This window comes from Falco peregrinus, chromosome 1 (assembly GCF_023634155.1).
Source record: "Falco peregrinus isolate bFalPer1 chromosome 1, bFalPer1.pri, whole genome shotgun sequence".
NCBI classification, from domain to species: Eukaryota; Metazoa; Chordata; class Aves; order Falconiformes; family Falconidae; genus Falco; species Falco peregrinus.
This window is the reverse complement of record NC_073721.1, coordinates 67,956,926-67,971,233: the sequence shown is the minus strand read 5'-3', so window position 1 is coordinate 67,971,233 and position 14,308 is coordinate 67,956,926. Positions and strand designations below refer to the sequence as shown.

General features: G+C 35.3%; 1 protein-coding gene across 13 annotated transcripts in view; it reads left to right on the top strand.

The window, feature by feature from the left end:
• MIPOL1 (mirror-image polydactyly 1) overlaps positions 1-14,308 on the top strand; it is a 197,332-nt gene that overhangs the window by 53,850 nt on the left and 129,174 nt on the right. For all 13 annotated transcript variants that reach the window (XM_055820142.1, XM_055820203.1, XM_055820191.1 and 10 more), the window contains 2 exons: positions 1,367-1,502; positions 2,479-2,584. In XM_055820142.1, coding sequence (XP_055676117.1) covers positions 1,367-1,502; positions 2,479-2,584 — 242 coding nt within the window. The remainder of the gene's footprint in view (positions 1-1,366; positions 1,503-2,478; positions 2,585-14,308) is intronic.

The following is a 14,308-nucleotide window of genomic DNA, read 5'->3' as shown; positions in this document are numbered from 1 at the left end:
TTCTTTTAGACATCAGGAAGAAAATGTTTGCAGGATTTAAAGATGATGAGGAGGTATATTCAAACTTGTTAATGCAAAGCATCTCCTGAACCTGGAAAATGCTCAAAAAAAGCTTGAGGTTTGTAATATCTGGGCAGTAGTATCCAGATGCATCTATCACTTTCAGTCCAAAACAATAGTAAATGAAATTTGCTAGACAGAGCAAAGATGGAATAGTCTTTGAAGAATCTCAAAAGTGCAGACAGGCAGTTTAAGCACACTTCCAATCCATATATAGTGTAATACACCAAGTAAGTACTTTTTCAACGTGAATCTTCCTGCTGTCTATGTTTGATGTGCTTTAGGTTGCACCATAGTTTGCCTGCAGAGTACAGACCTTAACTTCCTTCTGAAAGAACCATAGAGAAAATAAATCCAATGGAAGCAGGTGAAGAAAGGAGAGACTGAGTACAAACAACAGTATAGGAGAATGACTCTTAGGAGCAACAGATAGCTTTCCTTTTCTTTCTAGGGTGTTAATTACACATAATGAAAGTAATGTGTACAGTAGAAACAGTAGTTAAGAAGGTATAGCTTTTATCTGGTTACTTCATATGACTCATTGGCTATGAAGCCTATAAACAGAAAATGCTTAGAGGAAGTGAATGGTAAAAATATTTGTTAATCCCCCTTCTAATCCATTCATCTACTGATTTTGCTACCATCTTACAAGTGAGATCTGTTTGTGATTTCTGAGTTATCTGTGAGTATCAATGGATAGCCAAGGAGTTTTATAAAAGTCTTACCCTGAGACAGAATTTTTCTGGTCATTGAATCTTGTCTTGGCTAAATAAGTTATCTTAAAACTATGTGAGTGATATACAGTATGGAATTGCTGATGCCAGTTATAATATTTAGAATAACATTGTCATTTTACACATTTCTTCAAGATGAACTCCTAGATCTTGTTTTCTGGATATTCTCATTTCAGTTCATGTGGAATTGACCATCCTACTGAAGAATTAGGTTTCTTTTAACCTAAGCATCAATTTGATACCTGAATGTTTCATTATTTTGTCGCTCTGTGTTAGGCACAGATTTTTAATTTGTTTCCCTTAAGCATTTTCTGTTTATAGGCTTCATAGCTACTTTATATTCATCTGATTTCTGCCTTAGTACTGTAGTATATATATTTACCATTCCAGATTTACAGATTTTTTTCAGAACTACAGATTTAAGAAGTGATAGAAGGCCATCCCTTTTACTGTCTATTTAATACATTTGCAATGATTAACAAGTTTTGATAATTCATGTATTTTGTTTTGGAGAGGAAGGGGGAGGAACTGGTTGTACATTATTTTTCTTTCTTTTCCCCTCTGAAATGCAGCACCGTAGAACAAAAGGCTAACAGGATGCTCCCTGAATTTGTATCTTCATGGAGGGATGCCTCAGATTTAGACGGAAAAACGGAAACAGCATTCCTTTTAAAAGAACTGGACACTCTGAGAGCCAAAAATAAAAAGGTACAATTGAGATATTCAGCTCACAGCATTTGCTCTTTTATAGTTGTCTTACAAAACATACATTTTAAACAGTGCCTAATTTAGTTTTGTTATTTATTTTAGTGCACCAATCAATAGCTTTCTTGTCATTTTGGATTCTTAGTATCTGCTTAACAACTGCTTCTCTGAAATAAAATAAAAAAACCACCACTTTTATCCTACCCTTTGACCTTTTTAATCAGTGATGTAAGTTCTTGCACCATGGATGAAAACCAAGGAGGACCAAAACCAAGGCCAGGATTTCATTAATAGAATCTGAGTTCTTGCCTCTGTGTATGTGGTCCAGATAACGAATGTGCCCTGATACTTCCTCTTTGATGAGGGAAAGAAAATTCCGTCCTGCTTGCACACTGATTTGCTACTGGTGTTAGTAGCAGTTGTGTGCACCTAAACAACAGAAAAGTCTATAGTCTTTCCATGAAGTGTCATTGAATATTCAATGGCAAGCTCGGGTATCTGTCCAAGAGCAGATTTAGTGGATTCCCAGTTAACACAAAGGCCTCAACCTGTGAAAGAATACAATTTTCTATCTGGTGATACACATGAAAAATTATGCATTTACACCACAGACTCTTCAGGCTGTGATGCCAGTACTCTCAGTAGTAAATAGGCTGTTCATGCAGACGCCACCTGCATCATATTCCATGTAATTCTGAACTTCCTTAGCAAGAAGGACCACAGCTGGTAATATCTGAAGAGAATCCCAAGTGAAAATAGTGACATACACATTGCCGCCTGTCTTGCAGAACAAGATAGGGCATATGATAAAAAAGATGTTTTTAACATTTGTCCTTTAAATAAATTGAACTTCTGATGTATTGCATAGTGTTTGTATTTTGGGGGTATTAAATTATTATTTAAAATTTTGTTGTGGTTAGAAGAGCTGGTTCACTGTATTGGCCAGGTAAGAATCTTACTGTCCATTTGTTCAATTCAGCTTCAGGATAAGCTGTCTGAAAAGGACAAGGAGCTGAAGACAATAAAACTGGACTTAGAGCTGCAAGAGAGAGCTACAGAAGCTAAGATTGCAGAAAAGATTGCAGGTACAGTAGGCAAGCGTTTAACAGATGGCTGTATGGCTCAAACAGTACCTGCGGTTGCTATATGACGTGGCCTAGTGAATGTTAGCTTTATTTGCTAAAGGAGGGAAGATTTGACACTTTTTTTTTTTTTTTTTTTTTTTTTATGTGTGGCTGTTTAGAGTTGCTTAGAAAATAGGTGGCTTTAACATCCTGGTACTGGTATTAGCAGAAGCTTTACCTGTATTCATACTGATTTGGGCATTAAATGCATTGTTAACACCATGTCAATCCAATCACAAAAAGGTTGTTTGTTTTGTTGGAAGGTCCTGAACAAACAAGGGGAAATAATGATTACCAGTGCCTCTACCTTTCAACCAGCAGTTCAAATACCACTTATTGTTTTAGCTCGTTCAGAGCAATGCTACCCCCTCCCCGTGTATGGAGATAGTCGCACATTCACCTCAACTAGACACCTGCACTTTTCTTGAAAAATCTGTTCTTTTAGTAGTTATAATGAATTTTTATCTGATGATGGTATGTCTCCAGTGAATGATGTTTATAAAAGTTCCCAAAATGAAAGGTTTTAAAGTTTATAGTTGAAAGTGAATGCATGCTTGTGTTTGTTGTTAATTGTTCTTTGGGTAGATGTACAAGAATGGAGACCGTTTCTGTTCAATGATTTTGGAAATTTCTGAAGTAATGAAGCTGAGTATTTTTATGATTGGAAAGTGACTGTGTGTACAGTGTACCCAGTGGGTGAAAAATACTCTGAGGTTTTTCTCAAAGAAATTAGGGGGAGTGCTTTTATAAATGCATTGTATCATTTGTTCATAAATAAAGTGTAAGCTAGATAAAATTGTGTGCTTATAGACCACCCACACTTCATATAGTATTAATAGTACTAGTACCTGTCTCCAGAATATTGGTACTGAAGGAAGGAGTAGCTGTCTTCAGGAAAATGGAGCAGAAAATAAACTCTGCAGCTGAAAAAACAGATGGCTGACTTTCCACTTAATGTCAAACTCCTGAGAGTACGGTATTCTGTGTATATTATAGATGGAAGAGAGAGTTCCTAGATTTTCTGTGGTGGAGGAAAGGAAAGGCAAATCTAATCTGCATATTAGGAAACATTGAAATACAGGCATAATTTTATTCTTATTTCATTTTACATAAACTGCTTGCTTTATTTTCAGAAGAAAAAAATCCACACTGCATATCATAGTTATATCCAGCAGCAGAAAGCTAATGCAGATTGTCTGGGTTGAATCCCAAGTTTTGTATTTGTTCCTGGATATTTGCAGTGTTTTACCTCTGTATCTATAATAAATACTCTCTTTGATATAGGTGTTCATTGCTTGTTAAAATCTGGAAAGGAACGTGTGTCAAAGGTTGTCAAAAACATGTATAGTTTCATTTTTATGGATACAGTTGAAATATTTCTTAGTAAATTGTTTTTTTCCTACACTACTGTTTAAACTTTTGAATATGTCCTAAGCATAACAGTCTCATCAAAATAGTGTGGCATAAATATGGATATAATAATTAGCATAGTTATTCCATTTTAAAAGGAAGAATAAGCCGAATTTTAATGAGAGCTACAATGTGTAATAAGGATGACCTTTAAAAAAATACCTTTGTTTTCTCCTTTTACAAGTTCAGGAAGTATAAAATCCTTTAAACGCTGAGAGAGAGGGCAGGAGGCTCCTCACTACTTAAGCTGTTTGCCAAAAGGAAGCATCGTTAATATTTCATGGGGTTTTTTGCTTCCTGTCTTTCAATTCTAAGAAAGTTACGAAGTTTGGATAAATGTTTTGAAATCTGGAATGATGTGAACCAAACTGAATTTGTGGAGGTCTTTCTCATAAAACCCTTGGGGAGAGTTCTAATGGACAAGCAGAACCTAATAAAAAAGACAGCCCATTTAAGGAAAAAACTTTTTCCCCTTGTGTTAAGTCCTTTGGGGAAAGGAGAACACATGCTGCTGTGATTTCATGTTGCTAGTTAATGTTTAATTACTGCAGTGTATAACACATGGTAGAGCGAAGCTTGTAAATATGGGTGTTTGCATTTTTATTATTAGTTAGTACTGACTTTATGATAAGAAAATGACTCCACAAAATCATATTGTAAAAAACATCAGAAAGGTACACCATAAAAATGTTGTCTACTTTGAGGAATATTACAATTCTGTTTTAAAATATAACCCTCTAATTGATGTGTTTTACTGAAACAAGTCCCATGGAAAGAACAGAAAAGCTGAAGACAAAGGGCATTTTAAAATGAAGCTACAACAGTCTTCAGAAATAAATTACTCAAAGCTTGTCACTTCATGATTTTTCCTTTTTGCAGAAGAAATGAAGAGTAAAGGTGTAAATTTGTGAAATACTTTATGCAAAAATATGAAAAAGTAGAGTTAAACAGAAGGTATACACATGATGAAAGAGAAAGATCAATATTGTGTGCAGTAAATAACTTATTTTCAGAAGGTATTAATTTTTCAATTTTACTACCCAGGAAAAATGGATTTTAAAACTTCCTTGGGTTCCTATCCCTGTGTCAGCTAGCTACGGCTAAGGAAAATGAGGGAATTCACAGGTTTGGTTGCAGGCTTTGAAGCATTAGAGACTATTGTTTCTGGTGGTCATAGCTGCCACAGGTTCCTGCTATTTCTTCATTACTCATGTGTTGGATTTCCTCTCATTATAAGCCAATGTCAGAAGGTACCATTAGTTTCACTCCCCGTCATGAAAGAAGAACAGAGGTGGAGCAACATCAGGAAAATCAAGGGAAGAGTGCATCATAAAAGAACTTGAGACTAGGATAATGTCAGGAAAAGAGGGAACACCACATGTGAACTGGGTATGAAGAACAGACAAATCTTGAAATGTGAAAATGCAGAACTTTCATATGTTGAACAGAAAAGGATGGGTGCATCTTTGTGGGAGGGGAAAGGAGCACACATCTTCTGGGGACAGACTGGAAGATAAAGATGGAGACATTGCAAAGGACTAAGTCTCGCAAAGGACTAAGTCTCTCAAAGAACTATCAGAGAGAACAGATCTCACTTTGGATGAACATAAGGGACTTCATTTTTTCCTAACAGAAGAATTATACAAAGAGTATGTAGGAACTTTCAGAGGAAAGAACTGGTTGAGTGTAAGTGAGAATTGTAGAGCACAGTGGTAACCTCTCTAGACTGGAAAAAATACCAAAGCCCTGGTCTTCTCACAGAACTCCCACCGTTACTGCAACAAGATATACCATAGTTGGCCTCAGAGCCTCAGCTTGGAATATTTTGTTATCACAGTGCTACATCTTGGGACCAAGAATAATTCTGAAGTATAATAAAATAGTTCTCTAAATCTTTCTGTAGCAGGGGCTATTCTGTGGTAGGTTTTTTGCCAATATCTAACAGTAATTTTATGAAAATTTAGCACCTTTTTTAAATCATGGTCAACTCAGCAGGAAGAAGTGGATTGAGTCCAGCCCTGCTAGGTCTGTTAGGTGTTGCACACAACCTTTAATGCCTGAAAACTGTGTTAGCATTCTGCACATACTTTCTGAAAGACCAGGGTAATGATAGGAAATATAGTGTGGAAAAATGGGAAAGCAGTACTTCTAATACTGTTATATATGTTACACAGCTTTTAATCTCTTGGAAACTATGGCAATATACCTACAATGAAGCCCCTTTTTTCACGTCTGTTTTTACAAAAATGTTGAGGATTTACATTTGTGGTATTTTGAATTTCTTGAATATAGCATGAAAACGTTCATGAACATTATTTGAAGTTTCATCAATTAACTTGAAAAATAGTTACTGAATGCATATGCAATGGTTTTAATAGCAAAAGTGAAAACAAATATGCAGGTGGCTATTAGCTTAGAGTTAGTTTGATTTAATATCCCATAAAGTAAAAGGAAATAAGTAATCTTTTCAGTAATAAACTTTGGGTGGCAATAACTTCCAGCACAGAAGAAAAGTATTTTCCATTTCTTCAAAGCTCACTTTAGAGCCCCGTTTTAGATGTTATTTTTCTTTCTTGCATGTCATCCATTAAAGATTAGCTGTGGAAGGTTGGAGCATGGAGAGATTATGAATGACAGAACAACTCCTGCAGAATAATAATCAGTTTTTGGTATTTAATGCTGTTTGACTTTTGCAGACACATTTCTTATTAACCTTTGGTACAAACAGAAATCCAGGTTCCTGATATCTCATGGAGAAGATGAATTCAAGATCCTCTTCCAATTAAACTGAAATAAGGCCAATATTGGGCTTTAGCCAAAAGAACTCAATAGTTCCCAACCCTTGTGTTTATAAACCTAAATATGAATGATATTTTACAGTTTAAGTGGGAAATGCATATACTTCACTAACACAGTTTTCTGTGATTTGTATATATAGTCTATATAGTTTTTAAGGGTTTTGTCCTATTAATGCTTCATTATGCAAAACTATTTCCTGAATATTTTTTCAAAATATTTTCTGGTAAATAACAGAATTGTGAAAATAACTGAAGGATTTAAATCCTATGTAGGGGAAGGTAGATAATCCATCTAAAGGACAGGAAAACAAACCAACTGACCAACAAGATGGGGGTGGTGTTGGCTTAATTTTAACAGCCTAATTTGAAACAATGTAGTTTTACCTTCAGATTGTCAGAATTTTTGATTGTCAAAAAGTTGCATGCAGCTCTTTGAAGTACAATAGTGGGGTGGCATAGGTTAAAATATAAATTATTAAGCTATTTATGGGTGGAGCTGGTATGCAAAAAGCAAACCAGTATCTTTGCATATTTTTATGATTAGCTTGGTCCTTCTCTCTTCCCCACTGGGGTGTTAGATGAATGTGAAGAATTGAGTTTTATTCAGGAATAGAAAGGTCTTCAAATAATCTACTTCTTGGGGTATTAAAAAAACTTTTCTTTAACCTGTCAGATTATAACTTAGAAACTTCAATGCAACATTTATATTTTTCCCCCTAAAGTAAATATTCAGGCATCAGTAATTATTCACTGAAAAAAAGTTGTAACAGCATTATGGTTTGAATTTTGAAGTCAGCTGTGTTTAGTGTATTAGAAGCAGAGGCTTAAGTATTGTACAGGGATTGGCTTTCACAAGAACTGCCTTGGGGTCTGTGTATAATACTCTCTCCTATTCTTTCCCACTTTATTTTTTTTTTAATTGAATTGGGATCTGAGTACACAAAGAAAACCCTATGTAGAGCTGCCACTAAGCAACTTTAGCCTTTTATTAAGAACACTCTGTTTATAGCATTGGAAATGTAGGAGCAGATGAATGCTATGCACTAAATACATACGACAAACACAAAGCAATAAAGAAGTCACTGTGTTCTATCAATGTTTGTTCAGATTGCTTTATCTATAAAGTCACATTTAGGTGTAAATGACTTCTAGTCTATAACTCCTGGTACAGACGAGTGAAAACTCTTGAAGTAGTTTTCCTATGACCACTTATCACTGTTTTGTTTTTATTTTTCAGTTGTAGGTCATAATTGAACATAAATGAATGGTAGCTTCCAAAAAAAAAAAAGAGCTAGGAACTGAAGTTGCCTGTTTCGTAATACAGTAATATTTCAGCACAATTTTTAAGTCAACAGTCAGCCCTGGAGCTCGTGGTAGTTTGCTGTTAACCTGAATGAGAACTGTGCAAGGGCCGTAGGCTTTGAACATTTCTAGGGATTATCTGCATTTTGTAACATGTATGCGCAGAGACCAATTAATGACGCATTTTAAAGGCTTTCATAGCAATGCAGTAAATGTGGTTGGTTGTTGGTTTTTTTTTTATTTGGCTATGGTAAGATTGACTTCATATGTAAGAATTTTGAGCACAGTCATTAAATCTAGTAGAAAGAAGTGTCAGAGGATTTTGATTTCTAATATGACTGGATAACAAATACATACATGTTTATATTTCTGTAAGAGAACAAGCATATATCCATATGATTAAATAAAATTTAATTATAGTGGCTCATCTGGAAATGGCAAGGATAGTTTCCAAGTCCTCCTGTTTACATAGACCCAGCAATGGTGGATAGGAATGGGAAGACAAATGAAAATGAAAATGTAGGTAGTCATTGCACCTCTTTTCCCAGTATACTTACCTAATTCCTCACATTTGTGCAGCTGGTACTCAGAAATCCAAAGTGAAATCACAACAAAAATTCCTAAAAAGCTTTTGTTAAACCTCTCTGTAGGATAAATTTCAGCTGACAGTTTTTTCATGGAAGCGACTGAGCAGAATAAACAAGAAGCTCATTACAAGAATCTTGATTTCTAAGTACGACTTGGCCAAGCAAGTTCTTTCATGTTCATACTTCTCTTTCAGAATAATATACATCTCCAAAAAGCAGAAAACAGAAAATATTCTTTGCTACATTTTTCTCATTTCAACATTCAATCCTATGTTAGAGCTGTGTATCTGTATGAAACAGAAGTCAAATCATGCATCAATTTTTTTCAGTCAATTCTTGAATATTTAAGATGCTCAGAGCCTTTTTTGTAAAAACATATAATCTCATGTTTATGTCTTGTTGCTATAATGGTGCAAGTAGCTAGTAAAATTACTTTGAATGTACCAGAATCAGTGCCAAAGAAAATCCCAAGTCACTTATTGTTCAGCAACCACTGATCTTGAATACTAAATCTTAAACCACAAAACCCTGACTTTCTGCAATAATACATTGTTATTAATGGAAATACTTTTTCACCAAGTCTTTTTCTTAGAAGTAACTGATCACAGTAACTAGGGCTTGTTACAAAAAAAATAGCAAAATTTTGATTGTACTATTTCTTGGATCATCTTTTTTTTCATGTAGTCCAAAGCCAAAAGCAGTATTCATTGCATCTGTTAATGTCAAACACCTTGCAAAGTCCAAAATATTGTTACCATTTCTGTAAAACTGACTTGTCTTGAAAACCAATTGTTATAGTGTTATAATATTCACTGTATCTTCTGATATAGCAGCGTGGGTAGTGGTCTCATTTTTTTCTTATAAGATCTGGCCAATATTCTATATTTTACCTTTTTTAATGGGTAATGAGAAGTGATTTTCTGCTGCCATAGATGTTTTAAGTCCAAACAATTTCTTCTTTCTTGCCTCTCCTATTCAGTTTTTTTATTTACACAGATGACCTCTAGGAAATCAGCAAACAGACTTTTTTCCTGGGAACTGTGCTTCCCTCCCTTCCCCCAAAGTTCTTTTGTTTGGAAAATCATGAACCACTATTTAAACTAGAATGATTTCCAACACACCTTCTCACTAGTGCTGTATTTTAAAGGTAGTTTAAAAAGTGTAGAAGGTAGGTTTGCCAAAAGAATCAGGTTCAACTAAGAAAATATGTACACTGCTTTGACTCGGTAAACTCATACTCGGTATGGTTCATCTTCTTCATATTTACTTTTGCCCATATTAGAAAACAATTAGCTTACTAAACAAATTTGAGTATTTGGGAAGAAAAAATCTACTTTGAGTCTCTCTCATTTGACTAAGAATTACATGATATTTGATAAGCTTGTTTAAAAATGGACATATCCAAATATTATTGTAAACACCCATTGATTTGTTTTACCTGCAATATAAGTATTTTACTTAGTTGGCTTACATAGTAGCTAATAATATTTGTTAATGTAATTTAACTGCTGTGAACCTTTACTGAACAAATATTGAAATTTATACAAGTCAAAGAAAGAGAATCTCTAATGACTTTTGTAAAAGCTTCCATTTAATAGTTAAGGAGAAAAGTTTATATGACATACCAGATGCAATTAACAGTAGATTTTACATTTAATAAAAAGAAAGAAGCATATGTATTTGCTTTATTCATTCCATCATAATTTGCATTAGAGCTGTGGGTGTTTAATGAGCAAATTCCAGCTAAAATGCTATATTGATTTTCTAAGTGAACTTTGTAATAGCTATCTACCTTACAAAAGCTCTCTGTTTACAATTGTTTTCTTTACTAAAAACTAAAAATGTTTTAGAATTGATGAGTTTAGTATAATGAGTCTTTTAAAATAAAGAGCTCTTTTAGAGTATGCAGAGGTTTTAGTTGCAAGGAGAAAGATGTTATTAAATTATTTCCAAAGCAAATAAAGTTTATACAACTAAATAGTAATGTCATATTTGTATATATTATGATGTTTGCAAGCATTGGAAAAGAATCCTTTTTTCTTAACTTAGCACTATGGGATTTAAATATTTTAAGTCTTGAATGTCATTGTATGTATATGAATTAGTAAATGACACAATTCATTTTAGCTTAATACTTGACTATTCATACTACATTTTTGTGTGTCATTTTCTTGCTTGAAACATGAGTTCTATAAGAATTTGTCTTTCTGGTTGGTCAGGCCTCAAGATAAACAGGATAGGGTTGGTTGGTACGCCATTGGAATGTCTCCAAGAAAAACCTCATGGTGTCGACCAGAGCAGTTGGTGACTAAGTAGCTGGATCACTTTTCTTCATTGGATCAGACACCAAGTCAGTGTGCCAGTACGGGATAGTATTTTGCTGTGTATGCCATATCTTGAATGGGACTTAGGAGCCTGACTTGGTACTCTCAATTAATTTTCACCTGGCATTTTTAAAAAGCATGAGGATGATAATCTGGATATTTTTTACTCTTTTTAATATGGAGGATTTTTATCTCACTCTGTCTCTCATCGACTTTTCATTGGACAGCTTATGCTGCACATACTTTCCTAAACATGACACAAAATGTTTCGGTTTTCTGCTGCATTGCAGCCCAAAGGTGCGTGTATTTCAGTGGCTTATTTGAAGACTCCTGTGATCCTTACGGTCCTGAAATTTATGTTAATATTACATGTGACTCATGTGTAGCTCAATCTGAATGGTGAACTTTATTGTTAACAATAGCTATGGACTACGTGCAATTTTGTAACTGTTACAATATTCCATATAGTATTAAAAAAGGAGTTTTTTGTAAAATATTAAATAGTCACAAATGTCTAGGCATTGGATAACAGAAATGTCTAACCTAAATTCAACAGAAGCTTTGGCTGGTAAAGGAATCAGGTGAGTTAGCTTTCTGTAGACCATTAAAATGCATTAAATGAAGACTTTTACGTATTTTTTAAGGTAGTAATTTCTTGTGGTTAGTGTCTAGTATCTGGGTTTTTTCTCTTTTTTTTTCTTTTTTAAACTTACCTGATTTTCTACTCTCTCCCTAATCTTTTTTAATATGATAAAACTAACTTGCAGTATTACTTTTAAGAAATAGAAGCAAAAGCCAAACACTTGTAATTGATATGGAACTACTTTTTTTAAAAAAAAAAATGTAGTTGATGGATGTAGTCATTGGGATTTTTACTCCAATGCTTTAATTTAGTGGAAGGATAAGAAAATAACAGGAAAGTGTTGCTCAATTTAAGTCACTCTGCCATAGCCAATAGGTAAAAGACAGTATTTTGTAATGGACCTTTGGTGGGGGAAGGGTTCACTGTTCAAGGCAATCAGCCTCTGAGCTGCCATCAGGCATGGTAATGTTTGAGATAAGCAGGATGGTGAAGTAACTTTAAAAAAATCTTTTTCTGAATGTTTTCATACTGTTATATATACATTATTTTGGTTTAAGGACAAAGAAGCAATAATCTGGTTTTAAAAAGCCTGGATAGTCATTATTACCACTGGTTGTAGTTAAGCAGAGAGGGAATTTAATACGCCAAAGCACAGTCCCTCTTAAGTGTACTATGCTCATGATCCGTTGCAGCAGTCGGCAAACTGTGGGTTTTCATGCTGAGGTGGGGATGTTATAAGGTCTGACAGAAAGGAGGATGCACTCAAACAGACCAGAAGGACGTTAACTAATGTGGAAATTAATTAACCCCAGAAAAGTAGTAAGTGCCAAATCTTCAGTTATTTTAGACAGCTTTCTATTCATTCCAGCAATTGTTTTCATTATGAAAATCGCATAATGTTTCCACTTGCAGCTTTATGGAAAGGGTTGTCGGTGCAGTGTCTCTGGCATGATGCTAGATAAACTGACATAATTTACTGGAAATACTATAGTAAACAAATATATTAAGTTACGGATAAGTAAGAATTACCATACAGAATTAAATGGCTTGTGTATTCCAGATCCAACTGGGACATAGGAGTTGCATTATAGTTTGCCTAAGCAGTCAATGCTGAAGCACTAGTTTCCATGCTTCAAAGATCCCAAGCAAACCTAAGTGGAAGTCTGGTGAGCTGAAATGCACAGCCCACCACATACAATTTGTTCTTGTTCTTGCTGAGCCCCCTACCTTTGCAGATATCGGACTCACCCTCTGTGAGTGCTGCAAACTTATTCCTGACCACTAATCTGTGCACATGTGGTCTTGCAGCTGCTTTACTCATGCCTTAGTTTTTCTATTCCACAGCAAGGAAAGCTTTCTTATTGCAAACGGGGAAAAGATCTTGAAGATAAAAGACACTATTAAGACACTGTTCTTGTGTAACAAGTAAATACTGAAATAGAAGAGAATTAAATCAGTGTTTGTTAAATTTAGTGTATGTCTTGAGATTTGTGCTTCTGATGCAGAATTGTTGTGAATGCAGCTCCTTACAGCTCTAGCTTCATGGCTAGGCTTGCAGCTCCTCTGCAGATTTTTGTGAGAGGAGGGACGGCACTTCCAGAAGTAACATTTAGCCTTTCCCTGTCATCTTTTGTCCAATCTGCTGTTATCGTGCAACCTTTTGCTAGAGCTGCAGAAAATGCTCCCTTACTCCCCAGTAACACTCTTTTCCCCAGCCAGAGGACAAGAGGATTGCTTTCCTACCTTGAACATCTTCCTAACTCATCTCTCCATACTCTTTTTCTGTTCGTCTTCTCATTTGTCTTACATCCCTAGTTATCCAAGCTGCTTGTGAACTGTACAGAAACTTACCACTTTTTGTATTTCAGTTGGTTGGGGAGTTTGGGGGTTTTTTGGGTACTGATAAAGCATATTTTGTGCCACCAATATAGCTGCTACTAAAATGTACTGCTGTGTTCCTCTAGTTCTATTCTGTGAAGAACCATAAAGTAGTTTATGTTATATCACACTATCAAGTTTTTGTACAATAACGTACAAAGTTGTGAAGTAGGAATAAGCTAACATATAAACACAACAAAGTTGATGTCAGTTGAGGTAAGAATGGAGGGGTAAAAGCTCTAGGCTAAAGTGAAGAGGGAGGAAGCCTTTTTTTGAGATCTTAATTACTTAAGCAGTGGTTCAGAGAGGAGCAGTTTTCTGAAGGACATAAGGAAGCCCAGTAGCAATGGCTTAATGCAGAAGGTTCTTGAGAAATAAGTGCCAAAATTTGAAAGACTGTAGTATGGTGTTAGGAGACTGTGGCTGAACACCAGCTTGGCAGACTAGAAGGGCAGCATGGAGCATTCTGGAACACACAGACCTCAGCTGAGTTTTTTGGAAGTGCCTGTGACAATTCGAGAGGATATAGTCCTCTGTCTGGGAGTGACAGCGGTCTTACTATGGCATCCTGAAAGTCCCTAGACGTTTCAACTGCAGGGTTTTATGATGACTGTAAGGAGAGATTTGCGGTATTGCAGAGGGAAATGATGAAAGTATGAATAAAGATTTTAGTGGAGGCAGGGTCGAGGTAAGGATTCTGGCAATGTGCCAGAGATGGTGTTAGACGTATTGACAGGGGAGAGGCAGGGAGAAAATGTAAGCTCGGGATGAGGAATGACTCGAAGGTGTTAGTTTGCTCCCAA